At 34.6% G+C, this 22,799-nt stretch overlaps 1 protein-coding gene across 2 annotated transcripts in view; it reads right to left on the minus strand.

The window, feature by feature from the left end:
• LOC148945608 (core alpha-(1,3)-fucosyltransferase-like) overlaps window positions 1–22,799 on the minus strand; it is a 123,324-nt gene that overhangs the window by 2,676 nt on the left and 97,849 nt on the right. For both annotated transcript variants that reach the window (XM_089099374.1, XM_089099373.1), the window contains exons 3-6: window positions 22,223–22,418; window positions 13,356–13,690; window positions 9,831–10,022; window positions 4,878–5,110 (exon numbers count right to left, since the gene is read on the minus strand). In XM_089099374.1, coding sequence (XP_088955500.1) covers window positions 4,878–5,110; window positions 9,831–10,022; window positions 13,356–13,690; window positions 22,223–22,418 — 956 coding nt within the window. The remainder of the gene's footprint in view (window positions 1–4,877; window positions 5,111–9,830; window positions 10,023–13,355; window positions 13,691–22,222; window positions 22,419–22,799) is intronic.

Raw genomic sequence — 22,799 nt, forward strand, 5'->3', positions numbered from 1 at the left:
GTGCTGCAGCATTTGTGGGCCTATTAAGTAGTCAATTAGCTGGTGCCAACATACTATAGGTGAGGAGTGACCCATGCTAACAGTAACCAAAAATCTAAAAAAAGAATTCGATAAAAATATATATCAAGAGAATTTGTTTATGTATGAAAATCCCAAATTTGTAAATTTATTAAGTTTAAGGTTAACCACCAAAAGTTACAAGCTTAAACAAATCTGGCTGAATTTTGAATTGAGGAAAACACCCCCAAAGGGAAAAGTGACTTTAATGAACATTAAATAATTAAATTCACCCTATCAAAATATTTGCTACAGAATTAAGTTTAAAATTAAGTTTTAAGAAAAAAGAAGGATAAAAACTTGATAAAAACACTCCCGGAAAGCTAACCAAAGGGAGAAGTTTCGACTGATAAATTCAAGCTAGTATGTATTTTCTCATACAGTGATGTAGATGAATTACAAAGTCTTTCGGCTCTTATTATAATGACCTATATAATTTATAATATAATAATGATTGAATAATTAAGATATAATAAAGATATAATAATTATAATACATATTTATTACTATAATAGTAAAAACTTATTATTATAATAATATCTTATATATTTTATGTTAGTAATATAATAATAATAATAATTATAATATCTTATTATATAATAATGACTTATTATTAAAGGTGAAGCTTTTTTTGCAAAAGAATGTGGAACACCAAGGAAATCGATGAATTCTGAGCATTTAAAACCTAACCATTACTGATGTCAAGAGGAGGAGGGCAAAAGGGACCATTTATTGCATAATATTGCCATCTTTGACAACAAAAATTATGACAAAGTTAATTCCCAGACTTCTCTTCTTTAGATTATTCACTAATATCTTTAAATTATAAATTTATACCGCTTCAGAAGTAAAATAACGTCATTGGTGAAATGAAATAATAAAATTGGTATGAAAAATAAATATTTTTAACTGCTGAATAAATATTTGATGGTTTTAAAGAAGCAAAACAATATTTCAAACATAAAATAAAAATTGGACGTGACAATATTCCACCTTGTATAGCCCCTCTTTCGAGAGATTTTTCATCCAAAGAAATCTAAGATGCTGATGCAAAACGGATTTTAAGATTAGAATACTATGAGCAAAAACTTTAACTATGTGGTAAACCCTGTTTTACCATATACGAACTGCTTGACATGGTCACAAAAAGTATCTATAGTGAAACTCAACTGGCTAGAACCGCAGTTTAGTAAAGCAAATAGAGATTTTCCCTGATTTGAAAGAACTTACTTAAAAATGAACATTTAATGATAGGTCTTAAAGAATCAAACGTTTCAAGCATGCCTTTTCCATGCTTCCTAACTGGGGGGTTACTACATCTGTTTTAAATGAACCTGGTATTTCCCCCCATAAAGAACCAATCCAAAAAAAAGCATTTTTTTTTTGTGCCAAAAAAGAAATGGGAGCAACCTTTAAGTCGTTAAATCGGTCTCCAGTACCCAGGTCGGTGCGCTGTTTGATCTAGAAATCGGACAACATTTTGTTAATTTCTGGACCTAAGCCAATCTAAAGTCGGGATAGGAGCTTCCTAATTCCAGTACCCTGGGGATATAAAATTATATAGATGGCGCCTAAAATAGATTACTTTATTGATCATAGTGATCTTGCAAGTGATTCTCCAGCTGGTACTTGTTTTCTACACTGTGTATTATCATGTCATGTACATTACTTTGATGATTTCCCTAAGCTTTAGAATTAATGATTTTCCTAAATTCATTGCCCTAATGATTAACATTAACAATAATAAATGTTTAATAATAATAATTTACTAATCGTTCCCCTAAGCTTTGGAATCCGCATTCCCTATTTTAGAAACTTGTATATTTAATTGGTAATTAAATATACAAACTTGTATATTTAATTAAATATACAAACTTGTATATTTAATTGGTTTTATCTTGTCGATTTTCCGAAAATACGCTCAGTTAAACGATTTCCATTCAACGTACCTATTTTCTGCAATGAAATTACATTGGAAATTGTCCGTCATTAAAAATTATTGATAATCTAATTGGCCAAAAAAGTCGGCATCCATTAAGAGCCATCTAATAACTTCAAACATAGATGCGGCTGTCTTACTTCCTAACTTAGGAAAGTTCAAACACTAACTGATCACAAACAAAGAGAAATGCGGGGGAATACCACAAATTATTCTCCCCTCATTCCAAAAATATATTTGGGCTAAGGCTGTAATGTGGGTGCTGCGGAATGGCAACCCACCTCTTAGTGCCAAAAACTGTTTTTTTGTGATATATAATAGATTGTAATTATATGCTTACAAACACAAAAGCCGGGGTGAGGGGCGTTATGAGCTAAGTCAGGAGATTTCCCTGGAAAGGGGGGGAGTACCAGGAATTTTTTCTAATAAAAATGTAAATGGGAATATTTATCAATTTACCATTTGTTTGCGTTTCTACTCTCTTTCTGGTAGGTATAACCTCCTAATCCCCTTTTGACGTCTACAAAAACGTTTGTTCAAATAACTAACTTTTAAAACCGTGAAACGAGGAGCCTAAAATTAATTTTTGATATTTCAGACCTCTCTTTTAGATGAATATTTTTAAACGAATGTTAATTTGGATGTAGAAATGTGGTTCAAAGGACGGAGTAGTAGCCTCCCTCACAATCAAATGAGGCTCGAATCAAACAGTTCGTAGTAAAAACTGTAGGTGACGAGTGACCCTTGTCAATAGAAAGAGAAGCTTCAAAAGACGAAGTTTTAATTATAATATGTGCAACAACAAATCTGTGAATTATACTGATTCTAAAATGCACAATATATTAACTTTAAAGTTGTTCATCATTGCTATTAGCTCACGAAAATTCCCATGACGAATGTAAGTTGAAACCTATAGCATGATTGCTGAGAGGGCAGAAAATCTGTTTGTACTGCAGAGATCATAGTGTAGGCTATTTTAGATAATTATACTTCAAAATATACTATGTGCAAGGCGGTACCCAGAGGGGGGGTTAGGGCGGTTTGAGCCCCCCCCCCCCAAAAAAAAATGTTTGTTTGACTCGTAAAAACGTAACCAAAATGGATATAAACATATTTTGTACGCGTTTTTTGAGGGTTTTTGTGCACCCCCCCCCCCGCCCAAAAAAAATATTTGAGTAAAACTCGCAAAAAGGCGCAATTTTAGTGACCAACTAAAAAAGTTTTGATGAAATTTCATGAAATTTTGATTTCCGGAAGTCAGATTATGGGGATGCGATGCACCTTTTTAGAAAAAGTAGTTTTAAGTTCTTCCAGTGAAATTTTTTCATCCGAGAGTGTTGAAAATTAAATTTCCTCTTCTGCCTTTAAAGTTCTAGATAAAAAAACAATAGCTTTCATTTAAAGAATTAGTTAAAACGAAAATTAAATATAGAAGAACGAGACTAATTTTTCGATAAGATAATGGAAAAATAAAAATATATTTTTTATTTAAAATAACACAAGTCCGACTATTGCAGCTTCAGTCAGGAACTCTTTATTAATGAGAAAAAAAAGGAAAAGAAAAAGAACAAAACAAACTAACCTGAAATAAGGCAAACATACATAATTCTTTTATATACAAAACATACACATTTATTTTATATTGAAAAAAGCATGCCTTATTAACGTCGAATAGGTTAAACCTATCGGACTGTATTAAGATCAGAGCTTTTCTTTTGCTCTTGTGTATCGTTTATGGTCTTTTTCTCTTTTCTGTATATATATTTTTTTCTTTTACGTTTGTTTATTTTGTTCTTTTTCTTTTTTTTCCCGTTCAAAAAGGCTTCCTGATGCGAGGCTGAACCATTCAGACTTTTATTACTATTAGTAAAAAGGGAATTTTTGTTATTTTTCCATTATTTTATCGAAAAATTATACCGATTGTCTGTGTTTCCGTTTTAACCATAGTTATAATTGGAAAAGCAGCGTGATCAGTGCATTTATGGTAACCGTAGTTTGACGTTCAAAAGGAATTAAAATTAAACCGAATTTTTTTTTTTAAATTAAAGTAAGGAACAACGTTAAAACTTAAAAAAAGAAATTACTCGGTGTATTAGGGAAATTATCTCCCCCTTAATCCCTTGCTCTTTGCACTAAACCTTGCTCTCAAAATATGGCCATTTCTAGATGTTCATTTACTTTGAAACTTTACCAGTATATGCACTTCCAATGACGGTGCAATAATATGCCATCAAATTTCCCCTGTTGAGTACCTCTTGAAAATAAAAAAAAATGGGTGATAGGGCACACCACAAAGCATAAAACAAACACTATTACACAAGACTTGGTAGTGGAGTGGTAAGAACACTCGCCTAAGGCCGTGTTAACTTAGATTCAAATCTTAGATTTGAATCTAAGGCTATTAATTCTTAAAAAGAAAAATTAGTAATGCTGGTGAACAAATCAAATATTTCAATTCGAATAGATTGAGAGTCTAAGGTTGAGAAATCGAAAAAGCAAGGGTTGTACTCCGAATTTTGAAGGCCCACCTCCAATGTGTTAGTACACCCATCCAGGTTACCATATCTAAAAACCTTAGAGACTAACTTTTGTCCCAAAAGAATGAGTTAAATGAAAATAAACTTTTCTTCTGATCTAAGTTTTGGCAAAATTTGAAATTGGCAGCTGAAAACATATATAGGGCTATTGGCAAATCTAATACCCAAAATGTAAGTGAAAATTGATGCATCTTGTCACGTCCCATCATACGGCACGTGACAAAACTGACCTAAACCGGCCTTATGACACAAACTGCCGAAAGCTTTTAGCCATGACTTCTGAGAATTATCGGAAATATATAAATACGTGCGTTTGCCTTTGGGCAGCTATAGTTTATACTCACATGAGGCCGTTGACAAAAAATTTTTCCGTTATGTAATCTCGGCAGTTCGAGTTTTCAAAGGCTAGGTAAAACTTGTAGTCCTTTTGAAGCATTGCAAAACAGTCTTTGTTCTTCCTCGGACAAGTTTTTGTTCCACATCCTCCATATATATCAACTTCAAAATGTTTTTGCAGCTCTTTGGCGTATTCAAGGCGGTTATTTTTTGCTGCACAGTTTGATACAAACCAAGCCACCTGTAAGTTGAACTTAAATCAATTGTATTCCCTTGAGCCAACAAATTTATTGGCAAATTTCCAATTTTGTATTTTTGTTAATTAATGCTCAAGGTGGTAATTTTTTGCTGCAAAGTTTGATACAAACCAAGTCAACAGTAAGTTAAACCTCTATCAATTGTGGCCTCTCAAGCCATCAGGGTTATTAGCAAATATCCATTTTTTTTTATTTTTGTTAATTAATATTGAAGGCAGTTATTATTTGCTGCACATTTTGATACAAACAAAGCCACCTACAAGTTAAAGGCTCGAGCCACCAGGCTTATTGGTAAATCTCTACTTTTTTTTATTTTGTAAATTTTTACTCAAGGCGGTTATTTTTGGCTGCATAGTTGGATACAAACCAAGCCACTTGTAAGTTAACTTCAATCAATTGTTGCCACTTGAACCATGAGGCTTATTGGCAGATTTTCGTTTCTTTTCATTTTTGTCAGTAAATATTCAAGGTTGTTAGTTTTTGCTGCACAGTTTGATACAAACCAAGCCATTATTAACTTAACTTTAATCAAACGGGGCTGAACAAGCCATAAGGTTTATTTGTAAATATCCATTTGAATCTGAATGCAGAGAGATGAAGAAAACCCCCTCGAAGATGGGATAAGGAAACCTTTCATAGTCTTAGAGCCCCTTCGACTAAAAAAAACCTCTGATACCTCCCCACCTCCAGCTACAGCTACTAGTGAAGGCCTTTCTCAGGACTAATCCACAAGGGGCAGAAACACCGCAAATACCCCTGATCCACCCCAAATTGTTCAAGCTTCTGGTTTCGCTTCCTCCAAAGGTATCTCAGAATTTTGTTGAAATATCTTGAAGTATCGTCCAAGCTCAAACCTGAGTCAATAACGTAGTGACAATACTTTTAAAAATATATACATCATGAGATATAAATATTTAAATTTAAAGATCCTGTTTTTTTTTATACTGATTTCAAAAATATAAACGATTAATTTTAAATTTAAAAATCAACAGTTGTTAGCCTTAACAAGTCTATATTTTTTTTTTTTTTTTTTTTTTTTTTTTTTTTTTTTTAATGAAGAAACACCCTCAAGGAGGGAGAGGGTGGTGTTTAGGAGAGCATCATACAGTTCAACTTGTTCGAGGAATGTAAAGTGGAAGTGATACTGATTCAATTATTACTGAACAACTTTGAAAACTTTGTCCACACAGATGTAACAAAGCTCGTCTTGAAGTAGCCCTAAATTTTTCTAAGTGTAAACCTACTGTTTCTGAAGCCTTGGTGAGTAAATTCCTGCTCATCGGTTTTTTTTTGCTGTTTTTTTTTATTTTTTTTTTTAAATTAATTCGACTAATACATCGATAATTACCACACTCACTCTTATCACCTTTCTTATAGAGTGGTTTAAATAGAGAGAGTTTTCCAAAAATATTTGGGTACTTCCCCTTTTCATAAATCATATTCATCATCTTCATAACTTATTTCTAGCCTCAGAGCCATCAAATTTAAGATTAATTAAAAAACTTTTTCCACAAAATAAGTTTTTCAAAGAAAAGTAAAGAACTCCACCAAACCAAAAATGAGCAAAAACCAAATCAAACAATCTACCAAGCGTGAAACCACCACAAATTAGCATAGATAAATAAATGAAACCCAAAATGAACAGAAACCACAACAAATAACCGAGTCAAACTCAAAACGAGCAGAAATCAACACGAGTTGTTAACTCCTTTGCTCTTATTTCTCCAGAAAGGCTCAAGTGGCTCGGTAGTTATTTACGAACAAATATTTCTTCTACATACTCTGGTTCAATTTCGTAACACAATAGCAAGTCTAAGAATTTCCTTCGTCAAAATCTCAACTTACTGGTGACTATATAGTCCATTGGGTCGTTCTGCTGATAAGCTTCAGTCTGTTCAGGATTTTTCAACTATGTTAGTGTTTTTTTTTTTGTTTTTTTTAATAGAAAAACACAATAAATGGCTAAGTCAAGACAATACCAAATATCATAAATTCCTCATTTATTCAGCACGTCAAGCTTAGTGACATCCCTGTAAAACAGGGTGAAACATAGTGACGCCATGACGATGTGGATGCCATGATGAAAAAGTTGACGCTTAGATTTAGTTCAAGTGAGCCAGTGTTTCGGTTTTTCTGTTTTAACAAATCTTCTGTTTTAATTAATTAATCTTGTCCTCTTTGGTAACAAATTAATTGTTTTATTTGATGCCTGGTTTTTTATTGAAGTTTAGTTTCATTTTTCTGGTTCTTTTTGCTTCTTTTTATTGCAATTACTACACGAGTTCCATATATTTTTATATGATGTGAGTTATAAATAAATTATTTCGTCACCATTATCTAAAAAAAATTGGTATTATAATTATTAGCTCAATAAATTTTTATTAAATGAATTACTAAATCATTATTATTAAAAAAACAAATTACGTAAATCATTATTACTAAATAAATTGTTATTATCATCATTTGCTATGTCTTTCTGTGGTTATTACTGTTGCTGGAAGCTTATTTTCAGGTCTTGTATTTTTTTTTTCGGTCTATGAATTCACAATGTATTGTACTCTTCTTACGCTTTATGTTAGACATAAATAAATAAAACATTCCATTTTGTGTCGTAAAACAATAAAGTTGGCCCGAATAGGACCAACATTTTAATATCCATAAACTCAGAGGTAATCAATCCATCTAAAACTATTTAAAAACAATTTATATAACTATTGTCTGATGTAGCGTCAATGGCTGTTTCTAAAAGTGCATGCGTTCCCTTCCTTCAGATGAGCGCTCTCGCATTGTGCCCTCCTTTTTCCAGCCTCCAAGGCAGACAAGAAGGCACACAACTCGGTCTAATCATCTAAAGGAGTCGAGAACCGAGTGCTCGAGGAAGAGCTTCATCCGCTTCTGCACTTCTATCTGGAACAATCTTCCTGGGTATTATTATTCCTGCGAAACCCTCTGTTGACTCCTTCGAAAGAAGGTTCAGCAGACATTTAAAACCTTGACATTTCGGAACGAGGTAGAGGAATAGTGGCATATTATATTTCTTTAAGTACCTGGCCCCGTAAATATTGGAATAGAAAAAAAAGGTTTCTGTGAGGCTTGCTTTTGAATTCATTTTGCGTTTCTTTGGATGTAACATTTTTCTCCTTCTTGCACTGAGGACGGCTGAATGGAGGACGGCTCTTTTTTTAATGCTCATCACTTGGTTGATCATTTTATCTTATCATTGAATACTGACATACTTTTATATACTAGTGGGGGTGCATTTGTTCCTATATTTATGCAAGCCATGCAGATGAAGATTTATTTGTGATAAATTACAGATTAATGCTAACGGTTGCAGAGTGCTGCATAGCAGCACACCAGCTCTTTTCAAGGAGGTCAGTACATCTTTTTCTTAGTAAGAGGCTAAACATTAGCCGATTATAAACTTTGAAAAGTGTTTTGTCCCCTCCCCCACACTTTTTTTTAAAATGATACCACTGAGCTAAATCTTCAAAAAATACATTTAAAGTCCAATTTTTCAAACTTATGTAAAAGGTCAAACATAAAAGGGGATTTACATTAACGCAAAGAATAGGGGTTCGATGAAGGTGGTAGGCTCTGTTAAACATAAGAGCATCCTATTTTTTTTTGTAAAAAAAATACTCCTAAGTCAACCCTTTTGGTAAAAGTAATGTTGTACAAAAGTTAAACTTTAGCAGAAAGAGCCACGGGACAATATCGCATTATAAAAAGACCAAGAATTAAAGAAAAAAAAAACAGTTTTTCTTGAATGAAAGAAAAGACCGATGTTAAAATTCCAAATAAGCAGAAACAATCTTAAAAACAAGGGGGCTGCAGACACGTCAATCCACACTCGTTATGCTTTAGTTCGGCTTTTTCACTTAATGCTTCAGGAATCAGTGATCTATCACAAGAGCAATGTGACGAAAACACTTAAAGGTTTTCTTACCATAGTTCTTCAAAAATGAAAGAACTCATTTATTTGCATTCACTTTAAAGATGAAATATTCAGTTAAGTGTTTTTGGAAGCTAATCGGTTTTAATGTTTTTAAGGATTTAAGTTTTAATGTAATTTTTTTTACTCCGATAAGCTTGTCTTGTCTGGTCAAATCAAGCTCATTGATGATTTCAATGTATTTCAAGTAATCCAATAACAGATTAATTCAAATTTTTCGAAATTTAATTTTGTATTTTCAGAATTTAGCGAAACTTCCCGTGTTTTTTCCTAGATTACTCTAGGTACCTATTTGAAGCTGGGTATACTTTTGGCTTGTCTTACAAGAAAACGCCAGTAACCCTCACCCCAAACTGAACAATCTAAGCATAAGGCTCGTTTTGGAACGAGAATTTCAGACGCATAAGTTATTATAAAAAAACAAGGACAGTCACATTTCCTAAAGAAGAAATCATTGTTTTGATTGTAAATTAAAATCTTCTAGTGCAAGGTCAGTAAGCCTAAAAACACCTCTCAGGCCTTCCAAAAGGCTAGTGTCATATTTGGAATTATTTTTGATTGTCTTTTGTTATAATGTCACTCCTTGCTTTCGCCTGAAGAAAAAACTCAATTTCAAGGAGACGACGTTCACATGACCTTACATGTGTCGAAAGAAAAATAGATTCAAAGATTAAAATCGGAAAAAATTCAAACCAATAATTTTCCTTCTGACACGGTTGAATACTGTCAGATACATTAACTTTGATTACCTTTTTAGTTTTATTTGCTGCGAAGTTTATAGTCTGTGGCAGAGATTTTATTTCAGGATTATAATACTGCCAACTTTCATACGGTGCCATAACGTCACTGTCCATTCGGTAGGTGGCAGTCCAATTTATGACATTTTGGTATTTGACACGCGGGGTGTTAAGAGGGGACTCAAGCATGTACATGATCCAAACCTGAAAGAAGAAAAGCAATTTAACAAATGATTAAAATAAGAATAATGTGTGAAAGAAGCATCATTGTCAGACAATGTCAAAAAAGGCAAGCCTTTAAAAAAAAGTTAATTCAGCGTCAAAACTACTATGTTGGTGTTCGTTCTATTGGTCACAGTCCAATTTATCATTTTAACATGCCGGACGTTGAGGGGAGGGCGCTCAGGTATATATGTTACCGTGAATGTCCAAATCTGGTTAATGTCAACATTCACCGGTGAATGTTAGAAATTCCTTTTTCTCTGCTCGGATTCAATTAGCTTTGCGAGTTAGCTTTTCAGTCTTATGCAAGCTATGGTGGTAAAAGTTAAAGTTAGTTTAGACTATGTTAGTTTAGGTTAGATTGGGTAAGGTTAAAAAAAAAGGTAAAGATTACGGTATTGGACTTTTCAGTCCCTACCGGCGGTACTGATCTCCGTTTCTTGGCCCTTCGGCGAGGAAGTGCAATGGGGGTTGGGGGCCAACCATCCTGTGCTTTCGCACACACTTCCTGTTTACCTTCCCCAGATTTCTCCAGGTGTCCCTTTAGAGCTGGGTCGACTCTGGCTGAGCTCACAGAGTCACGCCGCTGACACCCGTCCCAAACCAAATAATTGGGTACACTAGGAATCGAACCCTCGCGTAAGGTTAGATCAGGTTATAATCATCAGAAATGGGTCAAAATACTAACCTGAATTAACATAACCAAACCTAATCCAACCTAACCCAATCAGTCATCATAAAACTTTGGATGACATTGAAAAAGCTGACTGGCAACGCTGAGTCAATCTACGGATAAAAAAGGTTCGGACATTCACCGATGAATGTCAACATTCACTAATTCATGGACATTCAGTAACATATACATGATCTTAACGTGAATGAAGAAAGCAATTTAATAATATGTGAAAGAACAACAATGCACTGTAAAAGAAGCGTTATTGTCAAAAACGTAAAAAGAGTCATGTCACTGTCAAAACGTTACATTACAGTCAAAAACATTGCTCCAATGTTTGTTCGGAAGGCAGCCGTCCAATTTATCATATTTGAATATTTGACACACCGGATATCAATCGAGCATATACATAGTCGACAGCTAAAAGACAAGGCCGTATCCAGGGGGGGGGGAGGTTAGGGGGGTTTGATCTCCCCCTCGAAATGTCTGTCTGACTCGTAAAAACGTAACAAAAATGGACATAAACACATGTAAAATCCCCCCCCCCAAACTTTTTTGAGTAAAACCCCCTCCGAAAAAAATCCTGGGTACGGCCTTGCTAAAAGACAACAGAAAATTCGATTAAACATTTAGAGCAAAAATGGGATGCTGCCTTGAAAATTTTATAGTTTTGAAGCAATCTAAAAATAAATCTTAGAAAATTTTGGTTTTTAAATAACAACAAACCTGTGAGGATCCTGGGGGAAAAAGTATTGTTATGTTTAGTGTACTTGGTATTTTAAGCTTTCCGCAGAAGGTTCCCGTGCTCATGGCCCTCATATGCTATAATATGTGTTTTTTTTTTTAATAATATATGTATTATTTTCATAAACCATGGATTTTTTTAAGTACCTTTTTCACCAGCCAGCTTGGCTTAAATCCCTCCTCGCAGATCTTTGATAATACAAAAATTACCAATTGTGGGAGTTTTTAGCAAGTCAAAACATCTATTGCCATAAAGTACTGTCATCAAGTACTCCTAGTAAAAATTACTGATTATGGATAAGCAAAGTGCATTTGGGTATTACATGGGTAAATTACCATTTTTTAATTTTAGGTGCAAGTTTTACTGGTAAAAAAGTATTAGGTACTTGTACAATATGCCCCGACCACTCAAGTTGTTCATTCATTGACGCATTGTAAAACCGTTTTTTTTCGTTAGTTTCTTTAAGCTTAGCTTAACACAAGCCAAAAAGAAGTGACGGAATAGATGAAAAATATATAATTTGGGCTATATATTTGCACATTAGGGGGTAGAGGGGGGGGGGGGTGTTGTAAAGTATTAGGACAGTGTGAAATTAGAAAACAATTCTTATTGCATAATATGCAAAATAATTGTAACTAACACATTAGGCATGCAGACCCGCTAGTCTTTACCCCCCCCCCGTCAATGGGAAAATATATAGCCAAAATTTGTTTTTTAATATTAAATTTTTATCATACATTTCATTATTTCATTAGGATTGGGCGTCAGAGAAACAGGCTCTGCTTAGATGAGCAATATTAGGTCGGGGGTATATCATACAAGGTTAGGAATAACGAGAGGGATGCATTTTGAGAAAATTATAAAGGTGGAGAAATCTTCGACTGAATCATAGAGCTTTCTTTATGTAGATATGTAGTTTTTTTATGTAGATTATGTAGATATAGCTTTTTTCATGTAGATATGATTTTTAATTTTTTTTTTTTGAAACTGTATTAGAGTGATTAAAGACAAATTTTAAATATTTAGTCATTTGATTATGTGCAACAGAACTAGATGCAGGGAAATGTCAAAGTCAATAAGCTAAATAGAAGTTGGCAATATTATTAGTATGATTTTTCTTTACCCCTCCGCGCTATCTTTTATGAAAGCCCTTATTCTGTTCATTCTCAACAAACTGTAGAGTATCTGCCCCAAAGCACCCCCTCGATGAAAAGTAAAATGCTCTTGGCCCAGAGAACGATTCCTGAAAGTTTCGAGCTAGTCAGAGACCTAAGAGCGAGCAGGCCTCCTTTTCAGCTATAAAACCTATTAATTGGAAATTTGCACTAAATACGCCCCTTGCCCGAGCGGTACGAGATGCTGCTACCTGTAGAAATAAAACACTTTAAACAAGATATTTACTTTCGGGAAAACGCACAAAATACTTTCAAAATCGCAAGCATAATGCGGAAAAATTGCAACTACCCTTCCCTTTTTTACATAGGATGGGTTTCGATCGATTTGCTGGTGTTTAGTTTTATAAATGCTGAACACCAGTTCTGTAATCAGCCAAATTTCCGAATTGCTATGATACCTCATAGATGTTTTTTCTTCTAGTCTATCTTTTAACAATAAGCAATTAATCTGATACCTGATAATGTTCTTTGCCTGCAATAAAAAATTTGAAAGCATGCGGATTCGGATTTTTGTATAAAAATGCTGGCAAAAATGGTCAACAGTATGCAAAAAACGTCAAAACCTGTTTGGCAGCTTTACATACGGATATGATTTGCATGGCTTTTTTTCTTCTTCAGGTATGACAAGTCCCCATACATCGGTACATAACTGCAAGTTCCGGACCAGTATATACTTTTGGTTTTAGAAGACAGTAGCCTATTCTATTATCTAGCTATTTTACCTGATTGGGCGGTTTCTTGTGCTTGGGAAATATAAACGAATCCTTAAAAAGAATCGCATCAGCGGTGAGTGCATCACTTTTTCTTCCTGACAATGAACAACTGCTAACTGGGCACTGACTTTTGACAAATACACCAGAGCCAGCACGCATTCCAGACCATGCACCAAGGCCGTTGCCTAAAAAAATTGTTTTCACTTTTTGCTCTTCTGCTTCTGGAGGTCCAATCATCAGCTGCTCAGCTATTCTACTCCCACAACTCGGACAAGGCCACACAGGATCATAGAGGTCCCCGATTTCTGGTCGATAGGTTCCATTTTGGAAGAACCAAAGCTTTTCTGAAATAAATAAATAAATAGGATCATAGAGGTCGCCGATTTCTAGTCGATAGGTTCCATTTTGGAGGAACTAAAGCTTCTCTGAAATAAATTAATATATAGGATCATAGAGGTCGCCAATAAATTAATAAATGAAACAAATTAATAAATGAAAAATATAAGTAACATAAAGCATATTGTTTTACTTTGAATGAATTGACAGGGTCGGAAGCAGGGACGTCGTTTGGGGGGAGGGGGCAGGGGGGGGGGAATTGCCCCCCCCAATAATGTGGAAAAAATTATTATATATCCCACGCCCCTTGACAATCGGGATATGCACCCTTCTTGCCCCCCCCCCCTTCCCAACACAAATGCTGGAGATTCACCCCTGGTTGTAAGTACCGCTACAAATTGGCAGGGGTGATTCAAGAGACGGTATTCTACACAAAGTACATTTTTGAAAGTGCAAAATGGGTTTCAAGTATTTTTACTTTATCTTTCTTTATTTTTTACACATTGTTTTTCTCTTTTCATTTTTTGGAAATCTTTTTCACAATACATGTTTTAGTTTTTTAGATTTTGTATTTCGCACACAGCATATCTTTTCAGGAAAGGGGAAAAACTACACAATACATTTTTTTTATCATTATTTTAAAACTCCGAAAAAAACGTTTTTCAAAGAAAAGTAAAGGTAATATTAAACTTAAAATCAACAGAAATAAAAACCTATAATAATTGAAACTCAAAACGAACAGAAATTACAATTAAAGATTAAATGAAACCCAAAACGAACAGAAATAAACAATCATAGCAAACAAACATAAAACAGGTAATAATAGAAATGAAGAAACAAATCTTAAAAATATTAAAACTTACATTTAATATGCAAATCAAGTTTAAGACGAACAAAAATCTTTTACTATTAATTAATATATGATACCTAAAACGAACAGAAATTAAATAGACGAAAATCCGCAGCGGGCTTTAGACTTTTACAGTTAGAGAAGGGGGCGGTAGCCAAACTCTTGTTTGTAGTTATTTTTATTCATTTGAAGCTTTATTTGATTTTTTAATCTAAGTTTTCCCCGTTTCAAGATTTATTTATACATTTATTTTAGTATCTGTTGTATGTTTGTTTGCTATGATTGTTTATCTAATTTTTGTTCATTTTGGGTTTCATATATTTTTTAATAGTAATTTCTGGTCTTCTTAGGTTTGAATTATTACAGGTTTTATTTCTGCTGATTTTAAGTTTTACATGATCTTTAATTTTCTTTGAAAACCTTTTTTTTGGAGAGTTTTTTTTTTGTTTTTAAATAAATTTCTGTTCGTTTTGAATGCCAAATTTACAAGTTTTATAGCATTCCCCATTTGAATAACATTTTTTTTTAACATCGAAGTTTCGTCAAAATATCAAAACTAGTATCAAATTAACAAAGAATCAAAGTAAAGAAAGTATCAAAGTAAACAAAGTATTAAAGAAAACGAAATATCAAAGTAACAATAAGCAACTTGCAAAACTTAAAGTCCTTGCCCTAGGGCTGTTGGGGGGTTCGTCATCCCCTGAGTTATAGTTATTTGATTTTTTGGGTAATTTCGAACGAAATGGATATCTAGATCTTTTAAATGAATGCCTATGAGCAGAGAAGGGCGTGCGAGGTAGGGGGGGGGGGGGGGTCTTTGGATGCCCTCCGATCACTTTTGACTCTTAAAAAGAGAACTAGAACTTTCAATTTTCAATCAAATGAGCCTTCTTCAGAATTTATACTACCACCCTATCAGTAAAAATCTTATATGCTAACAATAGACAATTAACATAACTTATAGCCCTTTCCCCAGGGGCTGAGAAGGTTTCAACATAGGAGGCACAATTATTTTAGCTTTGGACTATTTGAAAAAATAGCTATATAAAAATTTTGATCGAGCCCATTCGAGAGAAAAGGTTTCAAGGGAGAGGGGGGCGCTGGCTGCCCTCCAGTAGCTTTTGACTCTAAAGACGGAAACTAGAACTTTCAAATTGTAATCAAACGAGCCTCCTCCAAAGTTTATACAACCACCCCTTCCATAAAACGATAAATATCAACAATAGGCAACTAGAGCAACTTAAAGCCCATGCCCCAGGGGCCAGGGAGAGTCAAATCCTTAGGTAGAGCTATTTTACCTTTGGACTATTTTGAACAAAATTTTCTTCTCAAAATTCCGATCGGATCCATTTTGGGTAAAAGGGTGCAAGAGGGCTGGTTACTCTATGATTACTTTTGATACTTAAAAGGAACTAGATCTTTCAATTTCCCATTAAATGAATCTCATCCAAAGTTTATATGACCAATCCTTCCATAAAAACCATATATGCTTTTGGGCATAACTTACAACCCTTGCCCCCGGGCTCTGGAAGGTTTTGTCAACCCCGGAGGCATTTTTTTATGTTCTTTGGACTATTTTAAACAAGATGGATATCTCAAAATTGTGATAGGAACAATTTGGAGAAAAGAGGGCGTTGGGAGGGGGGGGGGTCAAGTTTCCTTCTGATCAGTTTTGACCTTCAAAAAGGAGCTAGAGCTTTCAATTTCCAATAAAATGACCACTACAGAGTTTATATAGTCACCCCTTCAATAAAAACCTTAAACACACTTGGGGCATAACCTCCAACCCCTGCCCCCGGGCTCTGTGTGGTTGTGCCCACTCTGAAGGCACTGTTATATGATCTTCGGACTATGTCAAACAAATGATTATCTCAAAATCTCGATCGGATGTATTTGGAGAAAAGACCGCGTGGGGGGGGGGGCGTGTTGTCCTCCGATCACTTCTGAATCTTAAGAAGGGAACTAGAGCTTTCAATTTCAAATCAAATGAATCCCCCGCAAAGTTATAAAACTACTCCTTCCATAAGAAAGTGATTTTCCTTTTTCAAGGTGGTTGGCTGTAAGGGGCATAACTTACAACGCTTTCCCCTGGGGGGCTGTTTAGTCCTGGAGTTTTCGTTATCTGATTGACACATTTGGGAAAAAGAGGGCATGGGTGGGGCTAGTTGCCCTCCGATCCCTTTTGACTCTTAAAAATGGCACTAGAACTTCCGATTTCCAGTTAAATGAGCCTTCTCCTAAGTTTATACGACCACCCCACCCCTTCCATATAAAGTGCTTATAAGGAAAAGAAAAATAAATATTGAAACCTTATGTCCTTTATATAGGCAACGCTATAGCGTCACCTGTGATTTTTATTAAGGCCCGGTTACTTGTAAAAACAAGGTTATTTTAGGTATCCAGGGTACGCCAACAATGATATCAATAATAGAAAATTTATTTCCAAACTGTTTATATGAAGGATAACAAAACATGTATTTGGAGAAAAAATAAGAAGAAGTTCTAAATTTTTCGAGGACAAAATAAAATAGGAGTAAAACGATTGATCCATTTGATAGATCTAACTTTTATTAAGGACTTGTACTATAAATTAAAGTGTTACAAATTATACAAATATAACACAACATCTTTTGAACTATCGTTGACCTAATCACTACTCCTTTTTTGAGAAAGTTGAAATTTTTTGGAAAGCAAGAAATATATTCATGTGTTCTAACTAATGGTTCTCGGTCTACTTTTTCAAATTTCATAAGTTTTAATCCTTAGAGGAATCGATTTTTTTAAGGAAAAAAAAATATGAGTAAATTTCTACATTGTACCAAACGTTATTTTTGCATAATAAATGAAAATAATGTCAGTTAGATCCTTAGCCAGAGGTATGAAAACTGCTCGTTTTGTCATTCATGGCCAGTGTGTCTTATGTCCTACGATACAAATATTCCACCAATATTTAACAAGGATAATCGAAAAGACACTATGTGATCAATTTTATAAAACTTAGATTTATAATCATCTTCCTAACCATAGAACCAAGGCCATATCCGGGGGTGAGAGGCTATCGGGTTTGACCCCCCTTCCCCCGAAATTTTTCTCCGACTCGTAAGAAAGTGTCACAAATGAGTTTAAACAAATTTTTGATGCGTTTTGTAAGTTCTTTTTGACCCCCCCCCCCCTAAGAAATACCTCAAAAAAATCCCAGATACACCGTTGCATAGAACAGCTGAGATAAAAAAGAAATCGTGACTAATAGGCGTAAAATAAAAATAAAATGTATGGTAAACAAAATAAAAACGTTCCACAAACGAATACAAATTTGTCAAAAAAAGATTAATGACAATAAAATATGAAACAAGGGCAGCAAGAGATTTGTCACCAACTTTAACGGATAGTTTATGGGTATGTATACATATTATTATTATGGGTGGAATGACTAAACTGATTCAGAGCTCGGGCCACTAAGGCCTAGGCCTTTTGTGTCCGTTACGTTCAAGTAAGTAATTATGACCAACTGTTGGAAAAAGGGTGCGAGATATCCCCTTTTATCTTTAAATACGACAAAATAAACATTAGATTAAGTTCAGAGGAGTAAAAGGTTGTAACAAAGATGAAATGATTGTTAAAAACTTGCACACCTGAAATTCTACTTTCTATATTCTGCACAGTCCTAACCTTCTACCAAATATCACTACTTTCTCAAAAATTATACAAAAAGAGGAATTTCACGGACTTTCGAAAAAAAAATTCCACATTAGATTAATTTATCAAAATAATTTATTCTCCTACTATCATACTTTTGAATAGAAATTGTAGAGCCCCAATCACTGTTAAAAAAATTTAATTCAATATTAATTCATTGACTCGTAAATTGACAGACAACTCAATGTTGATGCAGTTTTAATTGAAGGCATCTTAGTTGAAACTAGTTTAAACAGAAATAAAAAAGGTTTGGAGTTTTTTTTTGCATCTGAATAATAATTAATATATGTTAAGAGACAGATTAGCTATGTCTATCCAACTCATAAGTTCATAAGTTTATTAATCCACATTCACAAACAAATAAATAAATTAAACAACACTTTCGCACTGGAGAAAACCTATAAAGGTTTGCCGTCACGCAAAAGTCCACGTAACTACTTACCTAACAACTCGAAGTTTTATTTAAACTTCAACTATTTAATTTAAACTATTATAAATAAACAAAAAGTAAATAAACTATAACCTATATATGAAAAAAATAGATAAATACATAAATAACTGAATTGACGCTCTAAATTACAAATAATTGAATGACGCTCTAAAGAGCGTTTAACCAGCCTGCTAGTCTCAACCATTTTTTTTTTTTTTTTTAAGTAACGTGAAAACCACTGAACATTTCGGGAAACTTCAACTATTTAATTTAGCATAATTTGCTGCTTGTGGCAAGAACACTGTGTCAATAAACAATTGAGTGCTTCAGGAAACTCTACCTGTTTAATTTGCTACAAGCTTACTGCTTGTGGCAACACAGCAGATTCTGTATAGCAGCACTGTCCTCTGTGGAAAGGCTGCACGTGCCGCGATGCCTGGGAACCAGGTTAAGCTGATATTCATATCAAAGAATCTTGACAATGCCTCTGATTAAAGGGTTTGACAAGTTTACTCTCCACAGCCCAAACTAAATTACCAGCGTAACGAATTTCATTATAATAGCTAAGTAAGGAAAATAAATAAATAGCTAAGTAGAAGATTATAATGAAAATGACAATTATGTACTCCGATGGAACAAAACCAAAAAGGAAAAAAAAGAAAATGTTAGAGGCAACGCTATAGCATTATGTATATATATGTATGTATATATATATATATATATATATATATATATATATATATATATATATATATATATATATATATATATATATATATATATATATATATATATATATATATATATATATATATCTATATATATATATATATATATATACACATACACATCATCATCATCATCATCATCATCATCATCATCATCATCATCATCATCATCATCATATATATATATATATATATATATATATATATATATATATATCACACACACACATATATATATATATATATATATATATATATATATATATATATATATATATATATATATATATATATATACTACTACTACTACTACTACTACTACTAACAACTCACCGCAGCACCAAGCCGCCTGAGGCCAACACAGCTACGCACGCCCCTCCTCCACCCCAACCCATTCAAAGCCTCCCTTTTACACCCACCCACGAAGTTCCCATTTTCTTTAAATCTTTCTTTATGACGTCCTCCCACCCCAGACGGGGACGACCCTGCTTTCCGTTTAGCCCCAGATGGTTGGCCAAAAAGAACAATCTTCGGCAATCTGTCATCCTTCATATATATATATATATATATATATATATATATATATATATATATATATATATATATATATATATATATATATATATATATATATATATATATATATATATATATATATATATATATATATAATGCCTTTAGTAAAGGCCATACGGCTCCAATGTTTTGTTATTTATTATTACTTATTTGTGTTCCCCAGAGACACTTCATATGGAAGGGGTCGTCGTATAAACTTCAAAGGGGGCTCATTCGATTGGAAATTGAAAGTTCTAGTTTACCAATCAAATGAGCCCCCTCTGAAGTTTATATGACCATGCTCTCTACAAAACCTTATATGCCCCCAGTGCATAACTTATAACCCTTACCCTTAGGGCTGGGGGGATTTTTTATCCTCAACGACATAATTTTCAGACCTTTCAAATACGTTGAACAAAATAGCTATCTAAAAATTTTGATTGGAAGTGTCTGGGAAAATTATGGGCGTGAGAGGGGGGGCATTTTCCCTCTGATCACTTTCAACTAATAAAGTCCTCTCAATTTCCAGTTGAATGAGCCCTTTTTGAAGCTTATACTACAAAACTTTCTATTAAAACCTTAAATACCCCAAGGGCATAACTTACGACCCTTGTCCTGAGGGCTATGGAGGAGGGTTGTCATCCTCAAAGACATAATTTCCAGACCTTTCAACTACGTTAAACAAAATGGCCATATCAAAATGTTGATTGGATATGTTTGAGGAAATGATGAGCGTGGGGGTGGGGGTCGTGGGGATGGGGGTCTAATTACTTTTGACTGTTAGAAAGGGCAATAGCCCTCTCAATTTTCAATCGAATGAGCCCTTTTTTGAAGTTTTTACGACAACGCTTTCCATAATAACCTTATATGTCCCCAGGGCATAACTTACAGCCTTAGCCCCGAGGGCTGTGGGGGGGGGGGGTGTTACACTGAAGGACATATTTTCCAGACCCTTCAACTACGTTCAGCCAAATGGCTATATCAAAATGTTGATCAGAAGTGTTTGGGGAAAGGATGGGCGTGGGGGGGGGCATTTGCCCTCTGATCGTTTTTGACTATTAATAAGAGAACTATCACTCTCAATTCCCAATTGAATGAGCCCTTTTTGAACTTTCTACGACAACGCCTTCTATAAAAAAAACCTTATATGCCCCAGGGCATAAATTACCACCCTTGCCCCGAGGGCTGTGGGGGGGGGGGGTTGTCATCCTCAAAGATATAATTTCCAGACCTTTCCACCACGTTGAACAAAATGGCTATATCAAAATGTTGACCGGAAATGTTTGGGGAAATGATGGGCGTGATAGGGGGATTAGTTGCCCTCCAATCACTTTCGGCTATTAAAAATGGCGCTAGCCCTTTCAATTTCCAAACGAATAAGCCTTTTTTGAACTTTCTGCAACAACGCTTTGTATAAAACCTCATATGCCTCCAGGGCATAACTTACAACCCTTGTCCTGAGGCCTGTGGGGGGGGGCATCCTCAAAGAGATAATTTCCAGAACTTTCAACTACGTTGAAAGAACCGGCTATCTCAAAATTTAGTTTGGATGTGTTTGGGAAATAGTGGGCGTGAGAGGGGGGTTAGTTACTATTAAAAGGGCACTATCTCTTTCAATTTCCAATCGAATGAGCCCTTTTTGAAGTTTCTACGAGAACTCTTTCTAGGAAAACCTTATATGCCACCAGGGCATAATTTACAACCCTTACCCTGAGGGCTCTGGGGGAGGTGTCATCCTAAAAGACCTAATTTCCAGAGCTTTCAACTAAGTTGAACAAATTGGCTATCTCAAAATTTTGATTGGATGTGTTTGGCGAAAGGTGGGCGTAAGAACTTTCCCTTGCTCTGAATCATTTTTGTGACCTTTTCCTATTTCGTAGGTGTTTTCGAAGACCACATTGCCTTTCCATGACATATAAATTAGTGGCCGTCAGGTCATCTGCTAAAGACAGTCACTCTAAATGTGATCAAAATATCCAGAGATTATTTCGTTGTGGCTCACTGTCTAATGAAAGGATTTTTCCTATTGAACTGTTATTTATTTCCCTATTCCCTTTAAGAATGTCTATTTTTTTACCCTTGCGGGATTTTAATAAAGAATCATTTTTAGTATCATATTGTCCTTCATACGTGAATCGTGACCTAACCATCTTAACATTCTTTTCATTATGGCCCAAGATAGTGAAATTCAACCATGTTTCTCATTCGTTTAAAAATTTGTTAATTTTTTTTTAAAATAAGATCTCGCTGTTAAGTCAAAACTTCAAAAGAGACAACTTACCATTAATGTTATTAAACAGATCTTTAAGTGTACTATTTGTTTCAACGACGAGCTTTCTATTTATCCAACCCACACTTTCTGATTCTGCCACTGACAGATCTCTCTTACTTTCATCTTGGTTCGGTTGCTCTTCTGCATCTTGTATCTTGTTATTATCGGCAACGCTGTTCCAGCTCCAATTGTCACTCTGACCAACCTTGAAGAAAAGAAGTGAGCTTATACTTTGCACCAATGAGACGCATTACAAGCTACTTCGGGGTTCCAAAATTAACCAACAGCTTAAAGGCAGGTAAAAAAAAAAACTAAAGAATACGGCATTGGACTTTACAGTCCCTACCGGCAGTGCGGATCTCCGTTTATTGGCCCTTCATCCGAGAAGTGCAATGGGGGGCTGGGGGCCAACCATCCTGTGCTTTCGCATACCATTCCTGTTTACCTTCCCCAGATTTCTCCAGGTACCCATTTATAGCTGGGTCGACTCTGGCTGAGGTTACAGAGTAACGCCACTGACCCCCGTCCCAAACCAAATAATTGAGTACACTAGGATTCGAGCTCTCATCCTCTCGAACAAAGGATC

This window comes from Artemia sp. Qi Xiang Cuo, chromosome 13 (assembly GCF_049724085.1).
Source record: "Artemia sp. Qi Xiang Cuo chromosome 13, ASM4972408v1, whole genome shotgun sequence".
Taxonomy (NCBI): Eukaryota; Metazoa; Arthropoda; class Branchiopoda; order Anostraca; family Artemiidae; genus Artemia; species Artemia sp. Qi Xiang Cuo.